The sequence below is a fragment of the Molossus molossus genome, unplaced genomic scaffold, assembly GCF_014108415.1.
Source record: "Molossus molossus isolate mMolMol1 unplaced genomic scaffold, mMolMol1.p scaffold_m16_p_19, whole genome shotgun sequence".
NCBI lineage: Eukaryota > Metazoa > Chordata > Mammalia > Chiroptera > Molossidae > Molossus > Molossus molossus.
In genome coordinates, this window is record NW_023425354.1 from 37,407,413 (window position 1) to 37,422,627 (window position 15,215).

Here is a 15,215-nt window from a genome sequence, read left to right on the forward strand (position 1 = left end):
TTGATTTGCCAGCGGTCAGATGGCACAGGTAGTCTAAGACTGTTCATTTTTATCCTAATGCGGTTTCTACTTGCTGGCACTACTTGTTAAGTTATGTTCAATATAACACTTTTTAGGGAACTCTTGAATATCCTGAAGAAATCCTTATGGGCGAGTTGGCACGGATCATCTATAAAAATTCTGTGAACATAATTAAAAGTAGGTATCTTTAGAACATTTATTTATGGTGGGAAAATGAAACAGTCTATTTATAAAACTTGAGCTAATTTTGAAAAATTCTGTTAGAATGTGTATAAAACTCGGATTATAGGAATAGTGTTCTGTTTCTTGCAGAAGGCTTATTGCTTCTTAGATTATACTTGAACATTTCAGTATATTTTTATTTAGTGCTTAATTCATGTGGGGAATTGAAAAGAAATAGATGATTTAATACGGTCCTTTATGCCCTAAAGTTCAGAATAAGAGGTACAAGTACTTAGAAATACTCAAAAATATTAATAATGGCTTTGTTTGTGTAATGGGACTGTGGTTGATATTTTTTTTCTGCTTTGTCCTATTTCTCAATTTAAGAATACAAAAAAACTAACTTCAGTACATCAAGAAGGTTGCACTTCTGGAGTAAAGTGATAGTTTAGCATCTTACTCCCTGCTCCCACTTTTTAAATTTTAGGTGCAGAATTTCATGTGTCGCTGCTTTCTGTTGCACAGCTGTTCGACTTTGCCAAAGATCTGCAAAGAGAGATTTATGATGAGTAAGTGAAGTAGTGGAAAGATGAATATGTCTGTTTCTTATTTTGTGGTAAGGGTTTGAGGTTGGATATTTAGAAAGTGGGAAAGAAGATACCACACTAAATCCTTGGTGGAAAACTAAGTTTTAGGATCATTGTATCATAGGAAGTCATATTAAAAAATTATATGCCTGGCCTTCCTTGGAAAATAGTTTGCATTTATTCAATAACAAGTAAATCCTACAGCTTTTATAAAAATCCATATTTCTGCTTTCCTGACATGTCTTTTGTTAGTAAAATGAGAATTGTACTCATGAATGTTTATAACTGAGTGCTACAGGTGATTTTATTCTTTAACTTCTGGTTCTATGGTTTGAGAATTAATTGTAGCCTACTTGTGGGCACTTCATTCTTAGGTAGCACCCTTTACTTTCACAGGAGATAAAAGAGAACTTGAATCGGTTTTCTCTTTGGCCATCTTCAGGGTTTTGGTAGAGGATTAGGTGTTGCTTTTTCTCTGCCTTTTTATAGAAATGCCAGAGCCTGGATATAATGAGGTTGTCCAGGGCTCAAGGAGGACTCCTTGCAGGTTTGACCTTGAGAGCTAACTTGAAAGTTAACATTTGTGAATGATGTCTGAAACATAGTACATGCCTGAACCATAGACAAAGTTTATATGGTGAGTGTGAAGGTATCTGAAAAGCCTATTTATGGTAATGGAATTGTTAAAGGAGTGTCCCGTGTGCATTTTTAGAGCATAGGGAACTGTCTCTGATATTCTCAGTTAGTCTTGTGTCGTAGGACTCATGCCAGGAAACTGTTTTTCAGCCTTCAGGCCTTGCACACAGATGACCCTCTCACGTGGGATTACGTGGCACGGCGAGAATTAGAGATCCAGTCGCAGCCAGGAGAAGAGCAGCCTGCAACAAAACAAGCCAGAGCCATGGAGGTGGACCGGAAGGAGGAGCGGTGCTGCGCTGTGTATGAGGAGGCAGTGAAGACGCTCCCTACAGGTGAACTGCACCAGACCACAGTGTGGTGGAGAAATAATGGTGTTCGTGAAGCTGAAACTCCCATTCTCATGACCAAGATTGCTTTCAGGAATCTCTGGTGGTTTACAGCGTGCCTGGCTTTCAAACCTGTTCTTTCTCTGGTGGTGAAAGAGCATTCATGACCTTCTTTGACAGTAGTGGTGTATATCTATGTTCATTTATTTGCAGGAAATGATATTGTTTAATTATAATCTGTTATTATCTTTTTTTTTTTTTTTTTATCCTCAACCGAGGATATTTTTTTCCATTTTTTGTACAGATAGAGTGGGAGGGAGAGAGAGGAAGAGAGAGAGAGAGAGAAACATCAACGTGAAGGGACACATCGAGTGGCTGCCACCCGCACGACCAACCAGGGCCGGGGACAAACTGCAACCGAAGTACGTGCCCTTAGCGGGAACCGAACCCGGGTCTCTCCGGACCGCAGCCGACGCTCTAACCGCTGAGCCAAACTGGCCAGGGCTGTTATTATCTTTTGATATAGATTACTTCCTAACTCTAATATTGGGCTGTTAAGGTAGAGGGGATATATAATATGCGTAGGCTTTTAATTTTTTTTTTTTTTTGGTACGTGCCCCTAGCCGCTAGGGCCTAGTGGGAACTGAACCTGGGACTCTGGTCCACAGGCAGATGCTCCAACCCCTGAGCCAAACTGGCCAGGACCATAGGCTTTTAATTTTTATATTTATGTCATTAGTTGTTTTTCTCCCAGTGTTTGAAGTGGTTTGTTAGCTGTAATCAGAGTAACTGTTTCTTTCTTTTCTTTTTTTTTCATTACCAGATTAGTTTAAACTTCTTCAGAGGAGTTTTCCCTTCAAAGATAAGATGTATGATTATTGTCAAACTAAGAATCAGTGATTGATCAGTGTAATCTTTCTGACTTTTTCAGAGGCCATGTGGAAATGTTACATCAACTTTTGCTTGGAAAGGTCTGCTAAGAAGACGAGTAGTCAGTCCCTCAGAGGGAAGGTAAGGACATGGGTAGAGTGGCTGGCTGACTAGAAAGTGACTGTCTTTTGAAAGAAGGGCAGACTCTTTTGGGGCCTGGGACAGCTTCCAAGAACTTGATGCTTAATTGCTCTTTCTCCTTGAGTGGCCTGTCATTCTGAAGGTCTGAGTCTGCTTTGCCCTTATCCTGGCCCTGGGTCAGGCGGTGCTGTCTTCTTACTGGGCTGTACTTGGTACAGCTGTCCGACTCATCTAATCTAAGTGAAATCACCTCAGTCCCTTCTCTCAGTTCTCAGAAATGTACAAAACTGCATCTATTCCTATCAGAGGCCAGAAACCTCTGCTGGGGTCTTTATAACGAGCTGAGGCAATTTTTTGATTTCAGAGGCTGGAGAGAACCATGACTGCATTCAGGAAGGCACATGAACTCAGACTTCTACCAGAATTCCTATACAAGCAGTGGGTAAGGACATGAACACATTCACTGCCAATGGCATGTACTTAATTCCAGTTGGTTCATGCTGTTGTCATGTGTTTTAATATACTTATGTGACTAAGACCATTTGAAAGTTTGGTATGGTAGATGTAGAGAGTATTTACATTTAGCTGTCAGTATTTGGTGTATGTCAAAAATGAAATCTATACCAGTAAAGGGAAGAATATTATATAGCAGAAAACACTCAGAACAAGGAGTCACAATGGGTTTATTTTTTTTGGTCCACCCTTCCATCTTTTATTGAAATCCCTTTCCTAGCTTTCAGTCTAAATGCCCGGCCCAGGTTAACCATTGGTACAGTAAAACCAAATTAGACATGTGCCCTCTGTTTCAGAAGCTGACATTCTAGTAAGAGGTGGGCAAGGATTGTTGTAGAGACCAGAGGAATGTGCTGTGGGAGTACATAGTTCTAGATCAGGTTTTGCCACTCAGGTTTTTTTTATCCTCATCCGAGGACATTTTTCCATTTTTTTGTTCAGGCAAATAGCTAGGTGACTTAGGCAAATCACTTCACCTTTCTGAGTTTGTTTACTTGATTTTAAAATAGTGATAGCTCCCTGGCTGGGTTGGCTCAGCAGTTAGAAGATTGGCCCATGGACCAAAGAGTCAGGGGTTTGATTCCTGGTCAAGGGCACGTATCTTGGTTGTGGGTTCGATCCCTGGCTCTGGTCTAGGTCATGTAGGAGGCAACCAATCAATGTGTCTCTCTCACATCGATGTTTCTCTTTCTGTCGCTCGCTCTCTCCCTCGCCTTCCCTCCCTCCCCCTCTATGTGAAGATAAATGGAAAAATATCCTCAGGTGAGGGTTAAAGTAAAATAAATATAAGTAAATAGATGAACAAGTGATAAATAAAATAGTGACAGCAATCTTTATTTTTGCCATGTCAGAGAGTTGAGAGCATAACATGAGATAATGAATGTGTTGGTGTATTTAAATACCTTTGTAGGGCAAAAAAGGACACAAATTTTTAAATTTTTATTTTCTTTATTGATGTTAGATATTGAGAGGAAGGGAGAGGGAGAGATAGAAACATTGATGAGAGAGAACATCGATTGGCTGCCTCCTGCAGGCCCCCACTGGGGTTTGGGCCCACAATCCCGGGCATGTGCCCTGACCGGGAATCCAGATGGGGACTCTTGGTGCATGGGTTGACTTTCAACCACTGAGCCACACTGGCTGGTTCACAAATCTTTATATTTGTCTAGTGCCTTTAATTTGTATAACTTCTAATTCATATCATTATGCAATTTTTGTATAATTACATTTACTGTTTTGGTTTTTTTTTTTTATCCTCACCCGAGGACATTTTTCCATTTTTTTTTTTTTGGTTCAGATAGAGTGGGAGGGAGAGGAAGGGAGGGAGAGAGAGAGAGAGAAACATTGATGTGAAAGGGACACATCGAGAGGCTGCCACTCGCACGACCAACTAGGGCTGGGGACACACTGCAACCGAGATACGTGCCCTTAGCGGGGACCGAACCCGGGTCTCTCTGGACCGAAGGCTGACGCTCTAACCGCTGAGCAAAACCGGCCAGGGATGTTTTGCTACTTTTTATTCTTTGTTTTAATCCTTACCCGAGGACATTATTGCATTTATCTTCAGATTGGGGCGGGGGGAGAAACATTGGTGTGAGAGAGACACATCAACTGGTTGCCATCCACACGACCCTAAGCAGGGTTGGGGACAAACTGCAACCGAGGTATGTGTGCTTGTCTGGAATCGAACCCACAACTCTGGTCTGTAGGCCCATGCTCTAACCACTGAGAAAACCAGCCAGAGCTGTTCTATTATTTTTACATTAACATTTAAAAATATGGTTTTACAGCCCAGTTGGTATAGTTCAGTGGATTGAGCATCGTCCCATGGACTGAGAGATCCAGGTTCGATTTCCAGTCAGGGCACATGCCTGGGTTGCGGGCTTGATCCCCAGTGGGGGGCGTGCGGGAGGCAGCTGAACGATACTTCTCTCTCACATGGATCTATCTTTCTCCCTTCCTCTGTCTCTAAAAAACCAATAAAAACATTTTGAAAAAAACAAAACCAAAAAACTTTTTACATATACTTATATAATGCTTATGCTGTATACTAGCCTATTATGTTATACCACTACTGAGGTACCCTTCTCCCACTATGGCATCTGTCTTGCAAAAATCCTAAACCTGGATGAGTTCAGCTGCCTCTGAGTTAAATGCTGGCAAGACAGTCCCACCCTCTATATCCAGATGGGCTTCGCTTTGAGTACTGTCTTGGCAGTCCTCTCTCTTTCTTTTTTATTTATTTATTTATTTGAATCCTCACCCGGGGACATTTTTCCATATTTTGTTCAGATAGAGTCGGAGGGAGGGAGGGAGGGAGGGAGAGAGAGAGAGAGAGAGAGAAAGAAATATCGACGTGAAAGGGACACATCGAGTGGTTGCCACTGACACGACCCAACCAGGGCCAGGGACAAACTGTAACTGAGGTACATACCCTTAGCGGCTTTTTTTAATAGTATTTTTTTTTATCCTCACCCGAGGACATTTTTCCATTTTTTGTTCAGATAGAGCGGGAGGGAGAGAGAGGAAGAGAGAGAGAGAGAAACATCAATGTGAAGGAACACATCGAGTGGCTGCCACCCGCACAACCAACCAGGGCCGGGGACAAACTGCAACCGAGGTACGTGCCCTTAGCGGGGACCGAACCCGGGTCTCTCTGGACCGCAGGCCGACGCTCTAACCGCTGAGCCAAACCGGCCAGGGCAGTCCTCTCTCTTTCTATTATTGCTTGGTTTGCCATTCACCACTCTGGCTATTTCACATATCCTCTGCTCTCCAAATCTCTCATATTGCCCTTCCTTACTCTACCACCTCAGCACTCATTTGGTGACCTTGCCTTTAATGAGAATCCCTCAACACTTTGCTGCTGAACTTAAAATGCTTTGCTGATTTCTATATCCATCCTTTTCCCAGATTAATCGTCATAGAATGAGCATTTAAATGGATTATTAGGTTAATCTGTGGTTTTCCCACTTTCCTTTGGATAAAGCTTGTCAATCTTATTAATTTGTCCCTGTCTGTATTTCCAGCCTTATCTGCCAATTTTCCAGTTTACATCCTAACCTTCCAGCCATTCTGAACTTGGATTTCCTTTTGTATCCAAGCTGTCTCTCACCTTCAGCCTCTTGCACCTGGTGGTTGGGATATCTGTTTTCACCTGACTGATGCCTGCTCTTTCTTAAATCTAAGGGGTATTTCCTTTTTGGAGTCCTTTCTCATCACTGCCATAGACCCTGTTGGGTGCTCCTGCTTTGTACTCTATAGCATAAGATACTTTTTCTGTCCTGGCACATATCAGACTGCTAGACTGGCTCTGTAGGTGGTAGAGAATGCACCTGGTATTCTCATTATTGAACTTAATGTACAATAGACATGCTGAATGAATGGATTATATACTGCCATTTATTTGCTGTTTAACAGTTTTATAAAATTGAATTGGTTTTAGGTTTTTCTCTCCTATTACAATAGTGAGGACACAAGCATTTTGAACAAATAAGATTCCCTTTTGTTCATATATTTGTTGGGTAATATTTATTGAACTACAATTCCCAAGTTTAAGTTACGAACACTTTTTTTTCTTTTTTTATCCTCACCCGAGGACATTTTTCCACTTTTTGTTCAGATAGAGTGGGAGGGAGAGAGAGAGAAACATCGATGTGAAAGGGACACATCAGGTGGTTGCCACCCGCATGACCCAGCCAGGGACAGGGGCAAACTGCAACCGAGGTATGTTCCCTTAGTGGGAACTGAACCTGGGTCTCTGGACCACAGGCCGATGCTCTAACCGCTGAGCCAAACTAGTCAGGGCAAGTTACGAACACTTTTATGATTCATGTTATATAATGTCAAATTATATTTCAGAAAAATTGTACCAGATTATAATGTGCTTAACTCTGTTTTCATTTTATTCATTTATTTTATTTTATTTTTTATCCTCATTCAAGGACATTTTTTGCATTTATCTTCAGATAGAGCGGGAGGGAGAGAGGGTGGAAGAGAGAGAGAGAAACATTGACGTGAGAGAGACACATTGAGTGGTTGCCACTCACACGACCACAATTGAGGCTGGGGACAAACTGCAACCAAGGTATGCGCCCTTATCGGGAACTGAACCTGGGCCTCTCTGGTCCGCGGGCCGATGCTCTAACTGCTGAGCCAAGCCAGCTGGGGCTCATTTTACCTAAAAATAATATTTTCTTTATTGATTTTTTTTTTTAATTTTTATTTTTTTTAGAGAGAGAGGAAGGGAGAGGGAGAAAGAGATAGAAACATCAATGAGAGAGAACATCTATTTGCTGCCTCCTATATGCCCCCCCCTGGTGATTGGGCCCACAACCTGGGCATGTGCCCTGACTGGGAATTGAACCTGCGACCTCTTGGTGCACGGGTCCACGCTCAACTAGTGAGCCACACCAGCTGGGCTCTTCTCTGTTTTTTGATACTGCTTGGGAGTAGGAGCAGGGAATGGAGGAGGAATTCTTTTTTTTTTTGTTTTGTTTTTTTTTTATCCTCACCCGAGGACATTTTTCCATTTTTTGTTCAGGGAGAGTGGGAGGGAGAGAGAGGAACAGAGAGAGAGAGAGAAACATCGATGTGAAAGGAACACATCGAGTGGCTGCCACCCACACAACCGACCAGGGCCGGGGACAAACTGCAACCGAGGTACATGCCCTTAGCGGGAACCGAACCCGGGTCTCTCAGGACCGCAGGCTGACGCTCTAACCGCTGAGCCAAACCGGCCAGGGCAGGAGGAATTCCAAATTGTTCACTTTGTGCCTGTTAGGCAGCCATGAGAAAAGGCTTAGTGGAAAGGCTGTTGAAATTATTGCCTCATTTATTCCCCATTACACAGATAATATAGCTTTTAGTATTAATTTTTTAATGATCTCTTGTCTTATTCAGATTGAATTGTTGCTGCATCATGACTTCCTTAAGGAAGCTCTGCAGGTGGTGGTAGCTGGGATCGAACTGTTTAGAGACTCTGTGATGATGTGGCAGATGAAGCTGCAGGTGCTCATCAAGTCGAAGAGCCCTGACATAGCCAAGCTTTTTGAAGAAGCCTTTGTGTCCCTGAAGCCCCAGGTCTGTGAGTTGGGTCTTTTGTATTTCATTCTATTTGGGAAACCTTTTAAGATGTCAACCAAAGCTTAATTGGAGTATACTTGTCTCATGAATGCTGGCCCTAGAGTACATTTGTGCTGATGATTTAAGGGTCAAGAGTAGAAGAATTTACTTCCATTTAATGGCCTATTTCTAATTCTTTATTTGAAAATTGACTTAATTATATAAAATTTTATATTCCATCTAGATATCTTACAAGTGAGAAATTTTTTTTTTTTTGGTGGTGGTACGTGCCCCTAGCGGGTACTGAACCAAAGACTCTCTGGTCTGCAGGCTGATGCTCAACCGCTGAGCCAAACTGGCCAGGGCATGAGTGGGAAATATTAATGGAATATTGTCACTTGCTTCCAAAGCTGAGTTTAAGCCTGATTTTTAAAACACATGTATTTCTAAACCTTAAAGTTTAAAAGACTAAACCTTAAAGCTTTGCAGTGAACCTTTTATAGTAGTAGGAAAAAAGTATCCCAGAAGTTAAAGTGGGTGGAAAAATCTTAATTATTTTACTGCTCATTTGTGTGTGCCTCTGAGACATGAGTAAAGATCAAATAGTTCAGCCTAGATAGTTAGTACTTTTGTTGTGGGTTCTGAACAGCAGAGACATCACCTGGGTATCTATAGGTCTGACTAGCTATGGGCTGTTAATTGCTTAATTAACTAACAGATAATTAATGATGATAACTAGAGGCAGCATTCCCCAACATAAGAGAAGTAGAATTAACAGGAAAGTATTGCTTTGGGAGACTTGGTCAGTAGGCTGTGTGTGCTCTGGCATGTCATTCCTGCTGGGCACTGAGGATCCTGCCCCAGTGAGGACAGACTGGGAATGAATCCATATTTTACATATTGATTATTTCAGGAAGAACCTGTCTTTATAGTGACTAGTTTTCAGAGCGTTGTGCTAAGCTGTCATTTTCTAACTTTTTTTTTGTGTGAACAGGTTTGTCTGCCATTATGGATTTCTTGGGCAGAGTGGAGTGAAGGAGCCAACAGCCAGGAAGACACTGAAGCCATCTATAAGGTATAGGCTGATGTTCTAAGTCTTGTAGTTTGTTAGGAATGAGCAGGTAGGTTTGCCAGTTGGCTAGCAATAGGCTTATTTCTGTAGCAGCTCCTCCTAAAGCACTATTAACTAGGAGCCTGGGATGGTTCTGGGAAAATTTGTTTTGATACTTATAAATTTCCTCATATAGCTTGTGCCTTTTTTTTTTTTTTTTTTGATTGTAGAAAGCTATCTTAGCTGTCACGGGTGCTGACTCAGTCACTCTGAAGGAAAAGTACCTGGATTGGGCTTATCGAAGTGGTGGCTACAAAAAGGCCAGAACTGTGTTTAAAAGGTACTCACAAATGTTCGTAGCTGTTACTAGTTTCTCCACTCCACACTCAGCTGCTCGTACCCAGATTATATATGTATCACAAATAATATCTGAGGAAGTAATGCAAGAGACTTTTTCAAGAAGTTTTCTTTTCCTTTTTTGTAACAGTAAAAGCAGGTCATACCTATTGTGGAAAAATTTTTAAAAAGAGGTAACTAAAAAATTCATTGTCATCCCATCATCAAGAGAAAAACCCATGTTGATATATCATTGAAAGATTTGTCTTTCATATATTTGAGATTATACTGTAATCACATTCTGTTTATCACTTTTATTGGTAAACGTTAAGCCTGGCCTTTTCCTTATCAGTAATAATTCTTCATAAGCATCATTTATTAAAAATAGCTGTATGATATAGCACTCTGTAGATGTGCCATAAATTATTGGCACAGTAATACTGCTCTGATGAATATTTCTGCACAAAGACTTATCTATGTTGGAAATCATTTCTCTAGCATATATTCTTAGAAGTGGAATTATTGGTCTCCTTCGAAAGACCTTGAGATGTAGTAGTTGAGGGAACTTAAGACTCTGAGAAAGAACAGGAAGAAAACTGGATAGGAAAGAATTTGATGGTGGTGAAGAATGTCATTGGAGATTGAAAGCATTGAGTGTGACTGGTGGTCAGGTACAGTCCTTGCATTGAATTTCAGGCGGTCTTAATTGAACCACATTTTGTGGAGGCACTGGTATAGGTATTTATAGTCTTGGGATGTAAGAGGCTTTCTGTCACTATGGAAGATAACAGTTCCCTTCTCTTTAGTTTACAGGAAAGCCGTCCATTTTCAGTCAATTTTTTTAGGAAAATAATTGAATTTGAGAAGGAGCAAGTAAGTGTTCTGCCTATTCATTTCTTCTCTGGGAAAATGGGTTAGTGGTTACTAATTGATGGCAGCATTTTGATATTTTCAAAGCTCTCAGCCCTGGCCGGTTTGCCTCAGCAGTTAAAAGTGTTGGCCCGAGGAACAAAGAGTGGCAGGTTTGATTCCTGTTAAGGGCACGTACCTTGGTTGTGGTTGGTCCCTGGCCCTGGTCAGGTCATGCGGGAAGCAAACAATTGATGTGTCTCTCTCATGTTGATGTTTCTCTCTCTCTCTCTCTCTGTCTTTCCCTCCCTCCAGTCTGTCTGAAGATAAATGGAAAACTGTCCTCGAGTGAGGATTAGAAAAAAAGCTCTCATTATAATACAATATAAATTTCTGGTTCCTTGGTCTAATTTCTTTTTTTTCAGAGAGGTGGTTTAGGAATGGTAATCAGGCAAAGAAGAGAAAATACCTGTCTGGAAAATAGAAAACTTAGATGTCGCCTTTGGGCGAGGCTGGGCGAGGCACGGCTTCTCTGCCTCGGTGGCCTCCTGTTTGTCTCTGTATTGGATTGTAAGGTAGAGGGTAGGCACTCAGTAACTGTTGCTGGTATTGTTAACAAAATGTGAGTGAGGAAAAATACAGGAAAGTCTCAGGTAATAAATGAATACACAGAAACACAGCCAGCCATGTTTGTTGTTACTTTTATTGTTTTCTTTAATTTTTTTCTAAAATTTATTTTACTTATTGATTTAAGAGAAGGGTGTGGGGGGGGGAGAGAGAGACATTAACTATTAACATTTATTCATTGTGAAGTTAGTACCATCTATTTGGCTAGGTGCATACTTTTTTGTTTAAAATCTTTTTTTCTTGCCCTGGCTGGTTTGGCTCAGCGGTTGGAGTGTTGGCCTGCGGTCCAGAGAGACCTGGGTTCAGTTCTTGCTAAGGGCGCATACCTCGGTTGCAGTTTGTCCCCAGCCCTGGTTAGTCGTGCGGGTGGCAGCCACTCCATGTGTCCCTTTCACGTCGATGTTTCTCTCTCTCTCTCTCTTCCTCTCTCCCCCTTCCACTCTGTCTGAACAAAAAAATGGAAAAATGTCCTTGGATGAAGATAAAAAAAATCTTTTTTCTTGCCCTGGCCGGTTTTGCTCAGTGGTTAGAGCATCGGCCTGTAGACTAGAGAATCCCGGGTTTGGTTCCCACTAAGGGCACATACCTTGGTTGCAGTTTGTCCCTGGCCCTGGTTGGGCTTGTGTGGGTGGCAACTACTCGATGTGTCTCTCTCTCATCGATATTTCTCTCTCTCTCTCTCTCTCTTCTTCATTTTCTCCCTCCCACTTTATCTGAAGATAAATGGAAAAATGTCCTCGGGTGAAGATAAAAAAAAAATCTAAAATCTTTTTTCTTTATTGATTTGAGAGAGAGAGGAAGGGAGGGGGGAGAGAGTTAGAAACATCGATGAGAGAGAACATCGATTGGCTGCCTCCTGCATGCCCCACACTGGGGATCAGGCCCACAACCTGGGCATGTGCCCTGACCAAGAATTGAACCAGCAACCTCTTGGTGCATTGGTTGACACTCAACCAGTGAGCCACACCGGCTGGGTGCTAGGTGTATAATTAATCAGCATTTTAATTTAATCCTTGTAGTTACTCTAAGATATTATTATCCTTGTTTAAAAAAATTTTTTTTTCCATTATTGATTTTAGAGAGAGTTGAAGGGAGAGGGAGAGAGAGATAGAAACATCGATGAGATTTTGGTGCATGGGTCGACACTCAACCACTGAGGCTCACTGGCCAGACTTATTTATCCTTGTTTTATTGGTGAGGACACTTTTAAGGTCAGAGGGTTAAAAACTTTTTTGAAGGTCTCCCTGGCAGGTGTGGCTCAGTTGGTGAGTGTTGTCCTGGGCACTGAAGGCTTTGATCCCCAGTTGGGGCATGTACGAGAGGCAACTGGACTGATGTTTCTGTCTCATATTGATGTTTCTCTCTCTTTCGTTCTCTCTGTCCCTTCTTCTCTCTCTAGAATCAATGAAAAACGTATCCTCGGGTGAGGATGAAAAAAAATACATTTGCTGAAGGTCAATAGTAGTTATCTATTTATATATACTTTGCCTTGATATAAATAGTTTTAAGGTAGACATAGCTAATAGTTATTATGTGCTGGAGGCCAGGTATTCAGAAGGAAGAAATTGGTAGGTATAGGGAGTAGAACCTTATCCATTTGTTTATTTCAATCCTACTCCTATCTTAGGGCTTTCAGATATACTTTCCCGAGCTGTTCATGTTCCTCCAACTGAGAATTAATTAAACTTTTCCGTACTACCATAGCAAAATGCTTTTTATCACTGACATTTACTTCACTCTGGATGTAAATGATGTAAATGCATATGCTTTTTCTCTGGGTAAGTTGAAAGCCAGGCTGTGCTCCTTGTAAGCCACAACCCTCCTCTCCTTCAAATACCTAATAGATGGTAGCTGCTTAACAGTGTAGTTGAGGTGAATTTGTGACATTATAAAGTAAGGGTTTTGAGGCAAGATTGTCTGATTATTTTTGTTAGGAATCCTGCAAGATGGCGAACTTAAGAGAATATTATGAGAGGGCTTTGAGAGAGTTTGGATCTGGAGATTCTGGTAAGTAAACTTTAGTTACAGATACACAGGTCTGTTTGCATGTGTAGTCTGTATCCTGTTGGTATGGTTAGAACAGTTTTTCTTAGCTTTTTTGGGTCATGGCCCTCTTTGAGAACAAAACTTGCATTCTTCCCCTGCCTATTCCCTCACTTTGTGCATAAATACTTGCAGATATAATTTCACTTATAACTTCAAGTTCACAAGCTTAAGAGTCTATGGGTCTTCTGTTAACTCTGGATTAGAGAAAGATTTACTTGGTTTGGTTCTCTTTTTAAAAATGTGGTATTTGTAAGGGAAAGGTTAATAATGTAGGTCAGAGCAAAAAGGAGAGGGAGGGATGAAGGGGTATTGACATTAGTTGTCACTGGCTGTTGCCACATTGTCCTCATTTATAGGCCTTGCAAAACATAATCCTGGGTGTTGGTATGTCATGTAAAATTTGTTTACTTAGCACTCAAAAACTGACCTGTAGAGTTGTTAAACTCATTTTGAAAAATACATTAGTTCTTAAGAGATTTCAACAGACCTTCTGATGGAATGCCTGAAAACAGTGTCTTTACTAACCCGAATAAGTTTTGTTAAGCATGGTAATGAGGTTATAGTGACCTCATCGAGGAAAATTTCACCTTGAAAGAGACTCAACAAAATGCTGCCTTTAAAATATTTAGTATATTTGAATTTGTAAAATACATAGACTATCATGATTAAAGTGAAGTATTCTACTTTAAAAACATAGTTTTGATATACCTTAGTGTAAAGATGATGAGAAGAGGCATGGTTTAACATACAGTTCTATGGAAATAACAAGTTAAATTTCTCAGAAATCTTGCATTGAATTGATATTAAATATTTAAGTTTACCTAATAAAGCCTCATCAATTATCTAATTGTATGTTTATAATAATTTTTTTATTTCCTTTAAAGATCTTTGGATGGATTACATCAAAGAAGAATTGAACCACCCCCTTGGTAGACCTGAGAACTGTGGACAGATATATTGGCGAGCCATGAAAATGTTGCAGGGAGAGTCAGCAGAGGAGTTTGTAACTAAACATGCTATGCATCAAGCTGGCCATTTGTGAAAAGAGGAAGATTATAGTCGACCTTGTGAAGTAGTATTGTAAGCCCTCTGGGCAGGTTTGTGTTACAAATTCACCTGCAATTTGCAGACAAGATTTTGTGACATGTTTTAATGTTGCTCCTGTGTTAATCAAAAATCTAGAAAAGAGAACTGCTGTTTAGTGGCCAGAGAACACCTGTTGAGGCTGGATCTACTATAGATCCATAATGTTTTCCAAAATATTTAGAAGTCATAAACAGTTTCTTTCATTACACTGGTCAGGGATGAATGTCTCTAATCTAGACGCAGGGGCTAGTTGAAATAGAGGGGAAAGTATAGTTCTGTTTATTTACTCATTATTATAAAAGTATAAATGGTATGCAGCTGTTATAGAAAATATGGTGAGAATAGAATAATGAAAATAAAATAAAAGCATCCTGTCATATCTTTTGGAGTTAAACGCAGTAATTTGATTTCCTTGATTAGAATTGGATTTATTCTCTTAGACCACTTATTCATTCATTTATTGAGTACCCATCATGAGCAGGAAAGAAAGGAAGCTCTTTGGGATGAAGATAGCAGTTGGAGGAACGGGGCTGGATGTCCTACGAGCTGGCTGAAGCAGCAGAGAAGGATGCTGGGTATAGAGGGAAAGTCCTTTAAGAAGATTAAGACAGTATAAAAGTGTCTTCTGTCTCTGGGGCTGATCTGCAGAGAAATGTTTCCATTGGAAAAGCCTGGCAACCAAAGAAGGGCAAGGATAGGGAGTAAATTAGAGCTGCAGAGAAGGGCTTCAGAAGTGATGATAGAGGATGGCTTGGAGCAGAAAAGGGCATTCTGGGAGCAGGGGAGGCAGTTATTTGATTTTATATATATATATTTTTATCCTCACCCAAGGACATTTTTCCATTTTTTATTCAGACAGAGTGGGAGGGAGAGAAAGGAAGAGAGAGAGAGAAACAT

The 15,215-nt window shown here is 40.8% G+C and overlaps 1 protein-coding gene across 1 annotated transcript in view; it reads left to right on the forward strand.

Moving 5' to 3' along the window:
* UTP6 (UTP6 small subunit processome component) overlaps positions 1-15,133 on the forward strand; it is a 31,503-nt gene extending 16,370 nt beyond the window's left edge. Inside the window, exons 9-19 of the mRNA XM_036269375.1 lie at positions 117-198; positions 671-752; positions 1,557-1,741; positions 2,667-2,746; positions 3,111-3,188; positions 8,162-8,341; positions 9,318-9,398; positions 9,605-9,714; positions 10,517-10,583; positions 13,121-13,193; positions 14,117-15,133. Of these exons, the coding sequence (XP_036125268.1) occupies positions 117-198; positions 671-752; positions 1,557-1,741; positions 2,667-2,746; positions 3,111-3,188; positions 8,162-8,341; positions 9,318-9,398; positions 9,605-9,714; positions 10,517-10,583; positions 13,121-13,193; positions 14,117-14,274 (1,176 nt within the window). The 3' untranslated portion in view covers positions 14,275-15,133. The remainder of the gene's footprint in view (positions 1-116; positions 199-670; positions 753-1,556; positions 1,742-2,666; positions 2,747-3,110; positions 3,189-8,161; positions 8,342-9,317; positions 9,399-9,604; positions 9,715-10,516; positions 10,584-13,120; positions 13,194-14,116) is intronic.
* The last annotated feature ends 82 nt before the right edge of the window (positions 15,134-15,215 follow it).